Here is a 17869-nt window from a genome sequence, read left to right as displayed (position 1 = left end):
TGATGTAGTAATTTAGCATGCTATCTTAGAATTTCAACATTCTATTTAGGCTGAGATGTCTTGGATTCATTTACTTTATAATATAGTCCTAATACCTTTGTCGATCGTTTCTCGCAATATAGTTGTGTCAATAATTGTTAGAGATCGAAATATTGTAGGGTAAATATCTTCTTTCGAATTTCAAATCTCAACCACACTACAATGAGGCAATTCTAGCGTACTCAAGTTCACATTTAGCTACCCACACTCGATATTTAGCTCATCAAACTATTATTTTTTGGTATTTTCAATGAAGATGTCCGAACAAATTAAGTTTGGAGGAAAATTCCTTTTACCCACATTATGGTAATTAATAAAATCATCCACATATACTTTTAGTTACATTACATATCTAATAAGTTATGTGGCTTGTTTAAAAATTACACCAAATGATTTTATGAGTTATCACATAATGGGTTAAATGAGATTTTTTTTTTTTTTTTTTTTCAATTAGTTTTGAGGAAAACTTTATCTTTTTAATTTTAATGTATCAAATATGATGGCATACCAAATCTTGAAGGGCGGACAATTTAGTGTTGGAGTATGTGGCTTTAGTTTATATGTCTCTCTCAATCGAGTTTCATATATTTCTCACAATCGGGTATGGGTTTTGATTTGGGAAATTATGAACATTTTTTCTAGTTTGAGTTTTGATTAGAACAATAAAACAGTTCGAGTCTAGGATTGGATATGAGAAATATTTTAGTAGAAAATAAGTTAGCACAATTTTTTTTAAAATGACATGTGATTGCTTAGTTAGACACATACAAGAAAATTAATGGGAGTGGATGAGAAACTAATAATGTTAATTTTTTTTATATAAATTTTATGGACTAAAAACACTCATTTGGAACTAAAAAAAATTGTTCAAAATCTAAGTTTTATGTAGCAACAATGTCTTGCATTTTTTTATTTTTTATGGCAACAAAATTGCAAAGCTTTCTAAATATAACTGTGAGATTTTATTGATCAATTGTAATTTAAATGGACTCTGATATTTATATCATAGCAGATTCATAACAGAATGTGTATATCATATCACGCGTGAAGCTTGTGTCTGGCTTTAAGTGCAACGGCATCGTTTTGCTTGACTTAGACTTCTTTCTATTGCATAAAACGCTGTCGTTTTTATCCCTTAGTGCTTTTGTACAAAACGCTGCCGTTTATTTTCTTTCCTTTGGACTTTCCTTCCTCAGTTACTGGTCTGCTCTGCCTCTGCAATCTTCAGCTTTCGTTAGACGCTCCTCTTTTTGTCCCAAGGTATGCCAACTTCTTCTTTTTCCTTTTCAATTATATTATTTGTTTATTTAACCGTTAATTCAAAAAATCAATTAGAAATGAAACCCTACCTTTGTTTATTGCAATTTATTAACTCAGAATTCATGAAATTGCTGTTCGAATCTGAGGATTTAGGATTAAAAAACAAAGGCCAAAAATAGAGGTTCTGTGATTAGGAATTGGTTTCACATAAATGTAATGTATTGCAGTTCATAGCAAAGTTAGTTGTTGATTTTTTTTTTTTTTTTAAAGTTATTTATGTTATATGGATTATACTATGATATGAAGCAGTTGGGATTTAATTATTTATTTTGGATGTCAAAGATTAGGCTTAATTTTCTAAAAGTAATTTCTAGTATTAGATTCATTAGGTACAGTATGTAAATGTTGCTTCAATAAATTTGTATAATATGTACTGTTTAATTCATAGGTGCTCATGCGGTCATTCATCAAAGATGTTAAATGAAATCTGCATAAATGAATGCACTAAAAGAACTCTAAATAATCATGATTATGTCAATTTGCGTTTGTTTGGGTTCTATGAACTTAATTTGGAGATCTTATATGTTTTTTTTTTTTAGTTCTTTGAATAGATTTTTCTTGAGTCGCTTTTACAATTATATTGTTGCTGTTTTGGGTGTGTTTTGATGTGGAAATATGGTGTTGAGGAAGAGAATCAGTTATGGTTCTCCCCTTTGATTTGCAGGATTTTCTTCTCCGTGCTCGAGTGCTGAATCTTTACAGGCAGGCACTGAGGACTGCTCAGAGAGCCCCTGTTCATGCTAGAGGTGAAACTTTGCTTAGAAAAATATGTATCTAATTAATGATAATATTTCTTGAGAAATTAGTGAGGAGGATAGATTTCAGTTAGTCACTAATGTAGTCTGACAAAGCTCTTTGCCTAACTTAAGGGAGATAGATTTCATTTAGTTACTAATGTGATCTGACAAATCTGTGCCATTCTGGTATGTTCTTCTACAACTCTACTCCTTGGCATTTCTCTTTGCTTGACACTCAGCTGTGGCTTCACCTCTAGCGAAACCCATGAATTATTGGTAATTAATTAATTTTAAATTGTCATACTGTTGGGACCCCAAACTTAATGAAAATCCATTGCATTGACAACTATTTCTGTTGCTTTTGTATGCTATGCAACTGTTTCCCCTCCGAGGAACTTTCAATGAAATCAAAGAAATTTTTAGTAGATTTGGTGGGCTGGAAATTTGGGGAAAAGACCATATTGCAAAGTTCTGTCATCTCTGGTCTGGCTAAAACATGTAGACAAGTTCCTCCTAGCTTACCAGTTAAACACTACCTTGTACTTATCAGGAATTCTTTTGCCCGGAAAAAATCATTTTCCGGGTCTACTGACCATCACAATCCTTACAATATACATTGATTTCCAGTAAAAAGGAAAAACACGGGCACACACTTGTGACTTTTTTTGGGGAATTACATTCACCAATGTATTGCTAAGGTAATAGGTTGGCATTCTGGTAACACATGAATTTATCAAGTCCTATTTCAGTTGATCATTCAACTTCTTATTATTACTTCACAGTTTGTTAAATATTCTTTCATTTTTTTATCAAATTTTCCTTTGCATTACATCAAACTGATTATCTATGCTAACTGTTTCCAAAAGAGTCTATGCTCTCCCATAACATTGGATAAATGGAAATCTGATAGAATATCTGAAATGCATTGAATCTTACAGCTGAATTGAGACAGACGATTAGACAAGAGATGGAGAAAAACCGTAACTGCAATGACAAGCAAAGGATCCGTTTCTTGATTAGTGAAGGATTAGAGAGATTGAAAGGTCTGGATGAGATGCTTGATATGCAAGGTCACTGATAGTGAAGTAGTGAAGTTTTTGATAAACTGCATTTGGTATTCCTTTGGATTCATTCATCTTTCCAAGGATTGTTATTCATATCTTCCCCCGCTCATTGCAACCTATTTTATTGTGTCTAAACATTTTAATGACCTTTTTTTTTTCCATACTAGAGTCTACTCTTTGGAGGCATTGGGTTCATGTCCAAACTCCAAATAATCATAAGATTGAGGCACATGGTTTGCATATTCCATATCCACTTAGCTAAAAGTGGGTGAGCAAGTACAAATTTCTGTCAATTTGATAATGTTATTTGAAAACTCTCTCCCTTTTTATATATCCTAATGCATACATTGCTGACACTAGAAACATCGAAGTCCGATTTCGGAAATTTTTGTACTTTTGGTTTAGAAAACTATTCTCTAATTTGGTTCCTATTGCCTTCCTTCTACAAGAGGGGGGATGCAAAAAACAAATGTATATTTTCCCGCATTTGATTAAAAGCAAATAAATGGACACCTGTATTATTCTAATTCAAATGAAAAGGTCTTGTCCAAATACAAAAACATACGGAGCAAAAACTGAACTATATTTTGGATTTTTCTAAAACAGGGATTTTGTAAGTTGTAACCAATATGGCATTAGTAGTAGTAACCAAGACAGACATGGTGGTTACAAATGTGGCTATTTGCACTTAACGTTAATGTGCATGGTTCTTTCTCTCTAACAACATACTATCTAGAATTTGTTATAAAAATGTTCGTACTCTGTAACAATATAACACCTAAAATTTGTTGTAAAAATATTGAAAATATGTTATAAAAATGTGGTGGAAGTCAATTTTTTTTTTCTCTCTCTCTTAAGTTAAAATTGTATTATTTCACCGAAAAAATGTGTTATCACCTGGCCTATAATATAAGCCCATTCAGCCTAATAGGCCCAACATATTTCTCCAAATGCCACGTTAATTACACACTATTGCTCAAACGCAATCGGAGAGAGAGAGAGAGAGTGAGAATGATAGCCATTACGAAGCTGCAAAAATGGCGAAGCATATCGATGATTCCTTTGAACAACCTCATAGCTCGCTGCGACGTCGTTTCTATCAGTCGGCTCTTGCACAACGGACCTGACACCCTTGAAGAGCTCTTGGACCGTCACTTGGCGAAGGAACAAAAACCTACCCTTGACGACGATGAGGCCGAGTTGCTAAGTCGTCGCCGACTCACCAGCACTAGGCGCGAGGCACTGAGTCTCTACAGGGACATCCTCAGGGCTACCCGGTTCTTCACGTGGACCGATTCGCGGGGCTTCCTGTGGCGAGACATACTGAGAGAGAACGCCCGGAAGGAGTTCGAAGCTGCCCGGTTCGAGACCGACCCGGAAATCGTGACCCGGTTGCTTCTTGGTGGTCAAGATGCTGTTGAATCGGCTCTCGAAAGGCTCGCCGAGAAACATAGGCAAGAAATTGAGAAGGAACGTAGTGGTGGTGGAGATCGACGGTGATTATTGACTCTCGGTACATTTTGATCTTGATTTCGATCTCTCTATTTTTGTAATTGAAATTGAAATTTCTGTTGTTGGTTGAGGAATGAGGAATTGGATCGTTTACCTGTAACTGTATAACTGTTGTTGTGCATATAATTTTGGTTGAATGGGGTTATGGTATTTAAATTGGGAAAAAAGGCCTTAATTTCGTGTTTAGGGATTTCGAAATAGGATACAGATTTTTTTTTATGCCAACTATAAAATGAACGTAAGAATTTCTTTACACATCAGGCCATATGCAAAACCAATCGTTTAGTCTTACTATAGGCAATGTCATTGCCGATTGCACCATAAGCTGTTGCTTTTTGGAGAGTAGTATAATTGTTGAAGGCGATTCAAGGAGAAAATCTTGTATGAGCTGGGAACCTGATAATGAGGTGCTTATTAAGGAGCTTTTACAGCCCACACCACATGTTAGTCTCACATATTTCTTATGCACCAGCGTATAAGTAATAAGATACTTTCCTGAGGCACCAGTTGATTTAGGAAACTCATTCATGTTTCTTATACGCCGGCATATAAGATACTTTCCCGAGGCACCAGTTGATTTAGGAACCTGGAAATTGGGTGCCTATTAAGGAGCTTTTAGGTTGCATCTTACAGATTGCAACGGATTCACAGGTCACTATGCGTCCATATACTCTACAGATTATTAAAGGCAGAATGCTTCAAAGGAGCTCTACAGATTACTAAAGGCAGAACACTTCAATGGAGGTTCCTATAATAGCGTTCAAATAATTTTCGAACTGGTTGTAGTAGACATATATCATTCACTCCACAGATTACTAAAGGCAGAACACTTCAAAGGAGCTCTAGAGGCAGTACTGTCACAATAAGTAGATGGCAAACCTATAAGAAACTATGACATCAGCACTCAGCACTCAGCACCCAATCCACATAAAAAAGAATTGAAGCTCATTACATATGAAACTTACCCAACATTATCGTTAACGATTTCATGGATGAGAGGGGGAGGTATGTATTTTTAATGCAAAGTGAATAGTATGGCACTTGCATCCCATGAAGGACCTAACAATGACATAAAAGCATACGAGGGATGATGGGTAAAGAAGCGACATACTATGTGCACCTCCATCAAAAGTATTCATTGATGATGAGCATTCTGCTAATAACTTTCAACTATACCTTCTGTTAACATGAACCAATTAAGCACATTAGAACCAAATGCAAAACCATCAGCATCACCAAGGATCCTAATAGAGCAATGGTATTGGAAAATCCTCAATCCACCTAAAAGGTACCAAATAATGCCAATGCATCATAACTCTTTAGTCTGTGACATAACTAATCAAAGAAGATCTAATATGATACAGGGAATCCAAATTGAAATCATCCAATAACAAATTTACAACATATAAAGTAGGCAGCCATATGCAACCTTGCCATTTAGCATTTAGTAGCAATCAAACATTGGAGAACAATTGAGCCTGTCAAGAGGTTATATTTCCAAAATTTATGACCATGAACCACAAGTAGTTCATAACTGTCTGACATGCAATGTCAAAAACACAATGCAAATATTGAAGAAGCAATTACATCAAAATTGGGAACGAAGAATAATTGACAGAGATACAGAAAACAATGATCACCTAATCCTGCTCATAGGCACAAAATAAATAGCTACTTCTACAAAGGGCGGGTAGCAAAACCCCTATCCACCATCTTCTCCACTAACTCCTCATGCTTCTTTAACTGCCCTGCATTCCTTAGCTGCTGCAAAACCATCTGATAATCATGCATACTAGGTTTCAAACATTTTTCTTCAATCATCTCCCTAAAAAACCTGTAGGCATTGTTCCAATGACCCATTCCACAATACATCGATATTAAAACCTTGTAAGTATTCACGTTAGGCTCAATCTCATTGTCATCCATTTCCTTCTTCAGCTTGAGAACCATATCAGTCGATTTCGAGTCAGCAAACATCCGCATCAATACATTGTACGTCACAGTATTAGGCATACAATTCAACTCCTTCATCTTAGCATACATTCGGTGAGCACCATTCACATCCCGCGACTTCACAATGCACCTAAATATCAAATTAAACGTAGACGCATTTGGGCTACACCCTTTCTTAACCATCAAATTAAGCACCTTAATTGCATCCTCAAGATTGTCATCCCTACAATGAGTCTCTATAAGAAAATTATACGTAATTGTATCAGCATCACATCCAAGCCTCTTCATCTGATTATACACTTGCAAAACCTTCTCAGTCCTCCCTGCCTTCACATGAACACGCATTAGATTATTAAATGTAATTGAATTCGGGCTACATCCCTCATCAAGCATTTCCGCAAACACATCATGTGCACGAGTAATTTGGCCGCACCTACACAGAGCATCGATCACAATACTGTAAGTATACACATTGGGCTTAATCCCAGCCAATTTCATTTCCCCAAATACCCTTTCGGCCTCTGAAATATTACCAGACCGACACCATCCATGAACCAAGCTAGTATACACAATAACATCAGGCTCGAACCTATCCTTCAAGCTATCGAAAAATGACTGAGCCTCATTAGCCCTTCGTTTCTTACACAAAATACCAATCACAATTGAAAACGCAATCTTATCAGGCTTACAACCGTAGTCCTCCATTCGATTAAACGCATGAATCGCCTCGGCGACCAACCCGGCACGAACGTACCGGCGAACGAGAATCGAGAAGGTCTCGATGGTAATTTCGACATTCCGAGCTTTCATCGAATCGATAACTAGCCAAGCCAAGTCGAACTGGCGAACTTTTCCGGCGAGGTCGATCATTTCGTTGTAAGGGTCGGGTGACTGGGCCGGAATATCTTGGGCCGTGGCCCAGTTGAAGAACGATAGGGCTTGGAGGAAAGGGATGCCATGGCGGACCCCACCGCATTTCTCGATGACGCGGCGGACGATGGGAGGGGTGATGGGGTGGACGGTGGAGATTTGGGAGAAGTCGAGGGAGAGAGTTGGGATCGTGTTGTCAAGGTTTGGGTTTTTGCGGTGGTGGTCTTTGATTAGGGCGTGGAATTTTTCGGCGATTAGGGTTTCTTCAGGGTTTAAGGTAGTGGCAGGGGTAGTTTTGGAATTATTATTGTCCGTGTCATCTTCTTGAAGAGTTGGTTCTGAAGTTGAAGAAGAGAATGACAGGGTTTTGAGTATTTTGGAGTGAGAGAGAGAGTGAGGTAAACGTAGCTTTGATTTGATTAAGGCCATGTTCAGCTCGTTTCGGCAGTTCGTTTACTGAGACTGTGTGTGTCTGCGAGAGAGAGAGAGAGAGAGAGAGTGAAACAAAGCGAGAAAGAAATAGCATGTCGTTAAGTTCTGGCTAAGACAGACTAGTGATGTCGTTTAATTGCTAGCTTGGTGTCAAAGAGGGACTACTTGTCGTTTCCTGTTAACTAAGGTAGGTTTTACTTTCAAACCTTTGATGGACTATCAATGATTACACAACACAATTGAAGGCAGGACAACCTATCTACATGCACAAAGGAAGATCGAATAACACAAGTGACATTGGTATGGAGCCATCCTATGTTTCTCTGATACTTAAATCAATGATCACGATATTATTTTGAATGTAAGGGTAATCTGATCGCATTTTTTCTCATACCTTTGGATGATGGAATTATTAGTATGATGGAATTTTGGAATTGATTCTCTTTTTAATGGAGCCTCATCTGAAATCCAAGCCAGTCTAAGCTCGACACTTGACTAGGCGACAAAAAGGACCTCTACAGGAGGAATATCATTTTTTTTCTTCTTTCCCCAAGCTTTTGATTTTCTTCATAATATAGAAATGAGAGAATCGAATAATAATCTCAAGACTTTGTATCATTTTGTTTTAGGGCGGTAAATAAATCAAACCAGTTATGAGCAACTCAAGTTTGGTTTAAATATATATATATATATATATATATATATATATATATATATATATATATATACGGCATCTGGACCCCTAGGCCCAATTGGGCCTTGGGCTCTGACCCAACAACACGGGCCATGACGCCAACCTCTTTTTGCCTGAGGCCCAGGCCCTAGGCACACAAAGACCATAGGTCTCATGCCACCTTGAAGCACATTGAGCGAATGGTCTTAATTATTACACACCATGCTTCCTCACTTGGATCACGCCCAGTGTACCACCTGCCGAACATTAAGGCAACTGCTCGGGTTCACCAATTCTCGGCTGCCCGGCAATGCCTTGAGGACTATCGCTGCCGAGCAAATCTACTTAGGTGGAAACCAGTTCCAATGCCACTCTTACCACACCCCATTCCAAACTAACACCCACTTAAGAATAACGGCATTGGACCTTCTTTCTCACTAACCATGAAAGTAATCATAACTCTCTACTAATTTTTGGCTATAAATATGAGAAGCGAAAGAGGAGAAAGGGGTTAAAAAGTTCTAAAAGAGACTAAGAGGGGAAAAAGTGAGAATTAAGCTTGTGCAGTATTAGGAGGGAAAGGCAGGTCAGTTAGGTCTCTGTATAAAGAACTACCCAAGGTAGGAAATTCAAAGCCCACGTTACAAATAGATTGAGAGCTCAAGTGAAGGTTGGCCCATTAGCCTCACTTTTGGCGCGCTCAATATATATACATATATATATATATATATATATATATATATATATATATTACAAGCTAAGTTCAAGCTCAAGTTAAGACTCAACTATTAAGCAATTTAAGTTCAAATATAATAATATGTTTGTAAATAAGCTTGTGATCATAATGCTTGATTTAATTATATATAATTTAACATTTTTATATGTAAAAGTTTCTAGAAATAGTCATATATAGACTTAAAATTGGATTATGTAAGTTTATAAATAGGTCCATATGATCAAATTATTATTTGTAGTTTATTAATAATACAAACAATCAATTTGTATTGAATATTCATAAACTTATGAATGGGCAAAAAATTTAAGTCATGGTGTTACTACACAATGGAAAAAAATAAGTTAATCAAGTAACTCGTGAATGAGCTCGAGTTTGTTTAACAATAAAATGAGTCAAGCTTGAATATGTAATTTTGTTTGGTAATAAGCTCAAGCTTAACTTGCATTCTAGATAAAACTAAATAAACAAATATAACTTTTAATACCTAACTATGCTCGGCTCATTTATAACCCTGATTTATTATTATTATTATTATTATTATTACTATTATTATTTTGATAAATTTTATGGCCCTAATTTAATTATTTAAGACTCCTTATTTATTTTATATATTTTTAGGAAAAATCGGTTTAAGAATCCAAGATAATTTATTAAGATTTTCATCTGATAAATAATTTTTATTTTATCAACAAACTGTTTGATAATGTACAAAAATCAATAGGCTGAAATGCTTCAGGTTATGGTAATGGCTTGGAAGTCCTGAAAAGAAAGAAAGAATTGTCAAAGGTGACCAGTATGACCTGGCCAAGGACCTTCCAACGGTTAAGTTAGTTTTTTTCTCTAGGACATAAGGATAAAAAATAGTAAATGGTTAGAACTTACATTGGGTAAATGGGATTTGCTCCTTTTATAGAGAATTAGATGTGGGTCTACTTGTTTGGATCTACCACCATCGTGAGCGATGTTGGTGGTTAATGGAGAAAATGGGGTATGTGTAGCGAAGTACGAGGAATTCTTTCCACTTACCTCGTATTGAGCAACGTGTCGTGTTTTGTTTATATGGAACCTTTGGAGGATTCTTTGTAGAATTTATAAAGTATAATTTGGTCGTCCATGGATCTACTCGTCTATGGATATAGTCGTCCATGGAGAACTTCCTTCAAACTGGTTCATATTGTTATTAATGGACAGACATTGTTCGTGCATATTCTCATTCTTGGATGGCTTTCTTTGGACGTGGCCAAGTCATGGACGACAACTAAGGACGGGTTACACTTAATTGATCCCCATCACTGTCAATATTGGTTATTGCACACAACCGTACACACAAATTTTATAGTGAAATCATGACTTCATTGTGTGAAAAAATTGATGTGAAATAAATATTTCCCTGTTATACAAATTTGGGCTTAGTTTTTGTCAGAGGCGGCTTGATGTATTTAGGGGCCTTAGACGAAAATTGACTTGAGACTTTTCATATATTTAAATATGATTTTTTTTTATAAAAAAATTAATATTACTTAAATTCTATAATCTTGTTTTAGATGCAAAATTATTAATTAACCATGTAAAATCTTTTTTTCTTTAGAAAATCTATAGACACAAGAAAAATTGACAAAACTTTGCATAGTTGTTGATGTGGCAGATTGGTAATGGTAAGTAAAAATGTGATGTTAGTGGTAGACCTAGATAAAAACTAGTAAAAGTTTGCTAGCTCAACTGTTGTGAAATTCTTTGTATATTGCTTTTTTTTTTTTTTTTTGGTGAAAAGTGTTATATTCATAATATTTTCACAACAAATCCTAAATATTAAGTTGTTACTGGTTCTAATTTAAATCCACCACTGAAATTACTTTTTTCCCCACTAATAACAGCCAGTAACAACCTTCTACTTAGGATTTGTTGTGAAAAATGTTGTGGACGTAGTATTTTTCTCTCTTTTTTCTTGTTTTTTATTTGATAAAAATGTTATTTTATTTATTGGCTAATATTTTTGGGCTTAATAAATAAGTTTATAATATAAAAAATTATTGTATTGGCCAAAATTTAGGGGCCTTTTTCTACTTGGGGCCTTAGGCGACCGCCTCACTTGCTTTCATACTAGAGCCAGCCTTGGTTCTTGTTGAACTTTAAAATTTGTCTGCTATTTTTTGCATAAATGATTGAATAAGAGGTTTGATATTTGATCTCATGTACAATAAAAAGTAATTATTTTTTTGGTTGGATGATAAAAATCGAATATCATAGGTTTAAAATTTCTATGCATGTATGAAAAAGAAATGAAATGATAGATTAAAAATAAAAAACAAAGAAGAAAGAAGAGTAAAAAAAGAAAGAAAAGAAATGAGAGGGTCAGTGTAGGAAATCACAACTTTGCACTTTATTTATTTCAATGGAAAACTTTTTTGCGTAAAGGTAGTTTTCCGTATTTTCTAGTGTTTGGTAGCATAAAAAAAATGGGTCAAAGAAAAACTATCTTTAGTCAACATAAAAAGTATAACTTATTTCTAAAGATTTTTTTCTACTAATTTTATTTGGAAAACAACTTTACCTTACAACAAGTTAAATAAAGGAAGTTATGATATTGTTTTTCAACTTATTTAAGGTTATTACCAAACATAAAAAAATGAGATAGTTTTATAGAAAATGCTTTTTGAAAAATGACTCATTTTCTAGAAAACATCATTGTTGAAACAAACGGTAATTTTATTTGAAAAACAACTTCATCTCATAGTAGGTTAAATAAGAGAAGTTATGAGATTATTTTTTAAACTCATTTAAGATGACTACTAAATATAGAAAAATGAAATAGTTTTTATAGAAAATACTTTAAAAAAAATGAGTCATTTTTTTAACATTGTTACTGAAACAGCGTTATCTTGATCTTGAGTAATCCGTATTAGTAGCATTTTCCATTTACGTAACAAGAGAGACGGTCTTAAGTCTTAAATGACCACATCCCGGTCAGTATAGTAACTCATAACTCCGCATATTAAAAAAAAGGAAAGAAAATCTTTAAATGGCGAAGAGATTTGGTGGTCTGCTTCTTTTTTATTGCTCAAGCAATGCGGGGTTGTTGGGTTCAATTCAACAATTACAATGGCGAAAGGAAGGTCACGTGGGCAGAAATGGACGCAGGCGTTTTTCATGCTCTCCCTCCTTCTTCTTCTTCTAATGCTATTCACTCTTGGAATCCTCTCGCTTTCAAACAGCACCGATGGTTCTCCCAGGTATGAGTTGTTGCATGTCTTGTGTGTCTGTGTGTGTTTGATATGTGAGCCAATTTGATTTTTTTTTTTTTTTTTTTGGCAGGAGTGAAGGGTTTGGAGAGAGGGTGGAGCAGTGGACTGAAACTCTTTCTTGGGAGCCCAGGGTTTTCATTTATCACAATTTCTTGGTTTGCATTTTAAACTTTTGTTTATATATACTTTCTGTGGTTCTGTTTTCGATATGGGATTAGAAAATTTAGCTGTAGGGTAAAAGCCGTTGGGCACACTGCACACACACACTTACACAACTGTACACACTTACAAAACAACCGAAATCGTGCGTTTAAGACAAAGTTCCCTGTCGTGTAATTAACATTTCCCTTTAGTTGTATATGACTATATGTTTATTACATGGAAAAAGGTATTGATTCAACCTACTCTTTATATAATAGTTGGACATACATGTTTCGAGTTTTGAAACGTAGGAGAAAATATTTTATGTATCCGGTGTATGGTATAACGCGTCGAAATTTAGATATAAATAATAATTTTGGACATCACACATAGAAGCATAGGGCTTTATGTGTACGAAATATAAAGAAAATAATTACCATATGATAAAAAAGTAATTGTGAATTTGTGTCCAATATGCATCTTTTGCTTTTGTTTTCAAAATTTTTAGTGAAGGTTGGGGGGGGGGGGGGGTGTTGGGGATAGCTGATTGGGCCTTTGTGAGGTTCAATACTCTTGGTGAGAGAGAGAGAGAGAGAGAGATGACATTTCTTCCTATTTGATGTAATAGAACATAGGGAAAATTGATACAATTTACTAATTCAGCACGTAGGAGACATTCTAAAACTTGGGTTTAAGACTCACTATGTATGCGTATAGCTTTTTAAAAGAAAGCTGAATAATACTTGTTTGCATTCTTATAGGGTCTAGAATCCCTGTTACCATAGCTCATGACTTTCTACATATGGCAGAAACTTGTCTTTTGCGTTCGTTAGCAATCAGGCTCTGGGGGTGTGAACTGTCAAGTCTTTTGTTTTCTTCAAATCTATTATCTATCTGGAAGTTAGCTGTAGTTTATTTACCAAATTTGTTCTCTGAAAATATTTTCTTTATATATTGAAAGAGCCCTTTCTCAGATGGTTTTTAGAGTCGTGAAGTTGACTTAGGAGTCTTCTTGTCAAGTCTACATAATAAATTTCTGCTGTGCATCCAAGATATGTATTTTCTTTATGCTCTAGTGACTAATTGATCGATACTTCTTGTATTGAGAATATTAATTCTTGATATTGTTTTGAGCAGTCCAAGGAAGAATGTGAGCACATTATAAGTCTTGCCAAACCTCATATGAGAAAGTCAACTATTGTTGATAGCAAAACTGGCCGGGGAATAGAAAGCAGGTTTGCATTTCCAACCCCTCTATCTCCTCTTTCAATGCAAAATTAAATATTCTGAAGAAAATGAAGGTTTATTTTGCTTCATGTGATGATTTAGTTGTTGGTATGATCAGTAATGTTGTTCAAAAATAAATTCTACAGAAGACATAGGTATCTAAGATACTAGACATTCCTTCTTTGCAGGGTTCGTACGAGTTCTGGGATGTTTCTGCACAGAGGACAGGATAAAATTATTAGGGATTTAGAGAGAAGGATAGCAGAATTCACACTCATACCTGTAGGTATGAAATTCAAAATCAAAACCTATAAATATTTGGATTTGCTTTTTCATTAACTGAAGGCCTGTTTGGACTGAGGGGGGGAGGGAGGGGGGCAAAGGGGAGTTGGCCAGAAATTATACTAATTTCCATCCAAGTCTACTCTACTTCCCTCTGCTCCCCGCCCTCTCCCTCAATCCAAATGAACCTTAATTTATTCATTAACTGTTATATATATCTTTCATATGTTTTCCTATGATCAAGCTAGAGGCATTTAGGCATTTATGTGCTGATTAGGTGTGACATATTAATTTGTAGTGCTTAGCTACAGTGGGGATTCTTCTTTCCCGTAACATTTTGTTCTCTCTCATTACAATGACTGTTCTGACCTGATGGTATCTATCGACTATCAGTTTCCACATTTATTTTATAAAGATGGATTTTCTGATTCCTAAGCTTGTTATCATGCTGCTGGTGTAAGCGGTGAGTGAAATATTATCATGGTTTGTTGGGTGACTTTCTTCTTGATTATGTACGATTACTTATGCTCACTGTATAACTACATATAAGTGTTTTGTGAGTAAAAGAGATTGTTGGAGAGGAATCGTCACACCACTTAGGGATGGGACATAGGTTAGAGTGATGCACATTTTGAATAACAGGGGGGCACATATAATCAAACACTTTTAGTTTCTTTGGTATATCTCTATCACATGTTCTGAGTTGAAATGTTTTTGAGATCATTTGCTCACTTATCTTTTTCAAAACTTCTATATCTTGCTCTTATTGTTGTTCTGGAATCTGGAGGTCATGCATGTGGGTTGGTGGTAATTATGAGTTTCATAAAATCTGATGGTATGAATAATATGGCTTATAATTAAAAGATGAGGGTAGCTGTAGATAAGACTGAATATGTTTTGAGAAGAGTGTGGAAATTTATCATGGTGACATTACAATATACAGAGCATGGAGAGGGACTTCAAGTTCTCCACTATGAAGTAGGGCAGAAATATGAACCTCACTTTGATTTTTTCCATAATGAGCTCTATACCAAGAATGGGGGGCAGCGGCTTGCTACTCTTCTTATGTATCTGTAAGATTGTACTCCTTCTTTTCATGATCTGGACTTACCTTGTGAATTTGCGTGATGCATGCTAATTGCTTCAATTTTCCTTTTATCCTTTTTGTTAATTTTGCCATGGATGCAGGTCAGATGTTGAAGAAGGAGGCGAGACAGTGTTTCCTGCAGCAAACCAAAATTTTAGTTCTGTGCCATGGTGGGATGAGTTATCTGAATGTGGTAAAAAGGGTCTCTCTGTCAAACCAAAAATGGGTGATGCATTGTTATTTTGGAGCATGAGCCCTAATGGCAAACTAGATCCCTTGAGTTTGCATGGTTAGCAATTCTTTAATTTATTAATTCTTTTTCTACTGTTGGGCCTTAGTTTTTTGATAATTAAAAGTTAATGACTTAAATTCATTATACATGTATGATTTGTGCTAGGTAGTTGCCCTGTGATTAGAGGGGACAAGTGGTCATCTACAAAGTGGATGCGTATTGAGGAGTTCAAGGTTTAAGCCATTGGTTGTAAAGGTACTTCTTGATTCCCTAGGTAGTTAATGATTAACACTGCAGTTGTCATTTCAGTTGGTAATCGCTTCTGTTTTTCAGTGAAGTTGTCACTTCTTTTGATTCTTTGATATCTTTGTTCTTGAGGAACTTATAAACTCTTTTTTTCTTAATCTTACCGAATGAATTATAACTTGATGGATGGTTTAGGCCATTGCTGATGGAAATTGCCAATGAGCTCTAATTCAAATGACACATTCTCCCATTTTAAGAACAAGATGGATGGTGAGATCATGAGTTTAAGACCAACCGCGTGCATGTATATCTTACTAATCAATAATAAGAAACAAAAAATGGAAGTTAATGGAACCTGCTCATAAGTTCTTCTCCCAACTATAATTTTCTTGATGGAAGTTGAACCAGCTAGTAGCTTTACTTGCTCAAATTGAATTATGATTTGATCTTGACCTCATAATATATATTTTTTTGGCAGAAGACCAGGATGAGTATGTCATGAAGATCCTAGCTGGTAGTGTAAGTAGTAATTCAAACAAAGTTTCAACTCAATGTGGTTTCCCTTCCAACTCAGCTGCCTTACTTAAGCGTTCACTTGATGTACTCCCATACTTTTGACATGCAAATTTTTTAGGAGATAGAAAGTCAATTGCAAATGTTCTGTCCTAGCCAACTGTAAACTGACAGAATAATCAACTGAGTTTTAAGTGCTTATAAATCCTTATCCTCTCTTCTCATGGGACCTGTTTGTTCGCACATCCAACCCTTTTTTGTTGTCCATGCTTCAGTTATTGACATTAGGCCATAGACTCAAGTAGCAAGAAGGGGTCCAGCCTGGGAATATACAGAAATGGGCCAGTGAAAGAAGCCAGTATGGTCTCGATCAAATTTGGATTTTGTCGCCACCAAACCCAACTGGGCTTTAAAATTATTAGTATTTTAGCTTATTTTATTGAAGGAGTACAATGAAAAAGAGAGAGAAAGAATGGCAAAAATGGCCCATTACCATCAATTTTCAAAATAATTTGTCCAGAAACACTGTTTCCAAACTATATAGTAATATACCACTTTTTTAGGTACTCGAGCTTGGCAAGCTCGAGTACCATGTTTTTTTAATCCACTATCGCCCCATATTCAAGGAGCCCTATAGTGACGTTTTTAAGCCCTATAGTGACGTTTTCGGGCCAAAAAACGCCACTATAGGGCCCCTTGAACTTGTTATGGGGACTTATAAAAAAATTTTGCAGGAAAACGCCGCTATAGGGCCCAAAAACGTCACTATAGGAATTAAAAACGCCACTATAGGGCCCCTTAACCTGTTATGGGACTTACAAAAAAATTTTGCAGGAAAACGCCGCTATAGGGCCCGAAAACGTCACTATAGGACCCCTTAACCTGGTATGGGGGCTTAAAAACGCCGCTATAGGGTCCGAAAACGTCACTATAGGGATTAAAAACGCCACTATAGGGCTCCTTGAATATGGGGCGACAGTGGATTAAAAAAACATGGTACTCGAGCTTGGCAAGCTCGAGTACCTAAAAAAGTGGTATGTTGCTATATAGTTTGGAAACAGTGTTTCTGGGCAAATTATTTTGAAAATTGATGGTAATGGGCCATTTTTGCCGAGAAAGAATAGTCCTGTACCCAAAAGAGATCCTCCTCGCTCTCTCTAGCAAACCCAGCCTAAACAGTAAGATTCCAGAACTTAAGAGCACTGACAGAACTTATATTGGACACTGGATATTTGGGGAACACAAAGGCAACAATTGCATATAAGGGCTCCCCACCGCCACAGAGTGAAAGCTTATTTTTGATACTATAAAAAGTTTAGGACCGCACACTTTGACACAACTTAGATACGTGACAAACAGTGATTGGATTACTTTTCATTAAGTAGTAGTAGTGGACTCAAGTAATGTAACCAATCACATATTGACAAATATACAAGTTGTGTCAAAGTGTGTGAAAGAGTATGTATTTACAAAATAACTGTTCATATTATCAAAATATTTACTTAAAATTAGTATTTTAGCTTAGTTTTATAATTTTAAGTTTTAACCTCCAATTATTTAAGA

At 35.7% G+C, this 17869-nt stretch overlaps 4 protein-coding genes across 7 annotated transcripts; 3 read left to right on the top strand and 1 right to left on the bottom strand.

The window, feature by feature from the left end:
• The first annotated feature begins 1172 nt into the window (after window positions 1-1172).
• Window positions 1173-3474, top strand: LOC126712478 (uncharacterized). 3 transcript variants are annotated; one of them, XM_050411812.1, is made up of 3 exons: window positions 1173-1299; window positions 1990-2105; window positions 3035-3474. In XM_050411812.1, exons 2-3 carry the CDS (start codon window positions 2000-2002, stop codon window positions 3172-3174), a joined length of 246 nt encoding a protein of 81 aa, XP_050267769.1. In that variant the 5' UTR covers window positions 1173-1299; window positions 1990-1999; the 3' UTR covers window positions 3175-3474. The 3 variants fall into 3 exon arrangements, with proteins under 3 accessions (XP_050267769.1, XP_050267771.1, XP_050267770.1); XM_050411814.1 differs by having other exon boundaries at window positions 1176-1299; window positions 1998-2105; XM_050411813.1 differs by having other exon boundaries at window positions 1180-1299; window positions 1986-2105.
• Window positions 3475-4109: 635 nt separating this feature from the next.
• LOC126712477 (uncharacterized) lies at window positions 4110-4780 on the top strand. The gene has a single exon (XM_050411810.1). The coding sequence runs from the start codon at window positions 4172-4174 to the stop codon at window positions 4658-4660; it is 489 nt and encodes a 162-aa protein (XP_050267767.1). The 5' UTR covers window positions 4110-4171; the 3' UTR covers window positions 4661-4780.
• A 1353-nt stretch (window positions 4781-6133) lies between these two features.
• LOC126712476 (pentatricopeptide repeat-containing protein At1g20300, mitochondrial) lies at window positions 6134-8101 on the bottom strand. The gene has a single exon (XM_050411809.1). It carries the CDS (start codon window positions 7922-7924, stop codon window positions 6350-6352), a length of 1575 nt encoding a protein of 524 aa, XP_050267766.1. The 5' UTR covers window positions 7925-8101; the 3' UTR covers window positions 6134-6349.
• A 4240-nt stretch (window positions 8102-12341) lies between these two features.
• Window positions 12342-16572, top strand: LOC126712475 (probable prolyl 4-hydroxylase 3). Of its 2 annotated transcripts, none has more exons than XM_050411808.1 (8): window positions 12342-12566; window positions 12649-12733; window positions 13857-13954; window positions 14135-14232; window positions 15172-15301; window positions 15417-15604; window positions 15713-15802; window positions 16275-16572. In XM_050411808.1, exons 1-7 carry the CDS (start codon window positions 12436-12438, stop codon window positions 15784-15786), a joined length of 804 nt encoding a protein of 267 aa, XP_050267765.1. In that variant the 5' UTR covers window positions 12342-12435; the 3' UTR covers window positions 15787-15802; window positions 16275-16572. The 2 variants fall into 2 exon arrangements, with proteins under 2 accessions (XP_050267765.1, XP_050267764.1); XM_050411807.1 differs by having other exon boundaries at window positions 12344-12566; window positions 16272-16571.
• The last annotated feature ends 1297 nt before the right edge of the window (window positions 16573-17869 follow it).

The sequence above is a fragment of the Quercus robur genome, chromosome 2 (assembly GCF_932294415.1).
Source record: "Quercus robur chromosome 2, dhQueRobu3.1, whole genome shotgun sequence".
NCBI classification, from domain to species: Eukaryota; Viridiplantae; Streptophyta; class Magnoliopsida; order Fagales; family Fagaceae; genus Quercus; species Quercus robur.
This window is presented reverse-complemented; position numbering and strand designations above follow the sequence as displayed.

Excerpts from the sequence above, each read along its gene's own strand:
- LOC126712478 (XM_050411812.1), top strand. The coding sequence starts at position 2,000 with ATGGTTCTCCCCTTTGATTTGCAGGATTTTCTTCTCCGTGCTCGAGTG. Across the intron at positions 2,106-3,034 it reads AGCCCCTGTTCATGCTAGAG|CTGAATTGAGACAGACGATT; the intron begins GTGAAACTTTGC and ends TGAATCTTACAG.
- LOC126712477 (XM_050411810.1), top strand. The coding sequence starts at position 4,172 with ATGATAGCCATTACGAAGCTGCAAAAATGGCGAAGCATATCGATGATT.
- LOC126712476 (XM_050411809.1), bottom strand. The coding sequence starts at position 7,924 with ATGGCCTTAATCAAATCAAAGCTACGTTTACCTCACTCTCTCTCTCAC.
- LOC126712475 (XM_050411808.1), top strand. The coding sequence starts at position 12,436 with ATGGCGAAAGGAAGGTCACGTGGGCAGAAATGGACGCAGGCGTTTTTC. Across the intron at positions 14,233-15,171 it reads ATTCACACTCATACCTGTAG|AGCATGGAGAGGGACTTCAA; the intron begins GTATGAAATTCA and ends TACAATATACAG. Across the intron at positions 15,605-15,712 it reads AGATCCCTTGAGTTTGCATG|GTAGTTGCCCTGTGATTAGA; the intron begins GTTAGCAATTCT and ends GATTTGTGCTAG.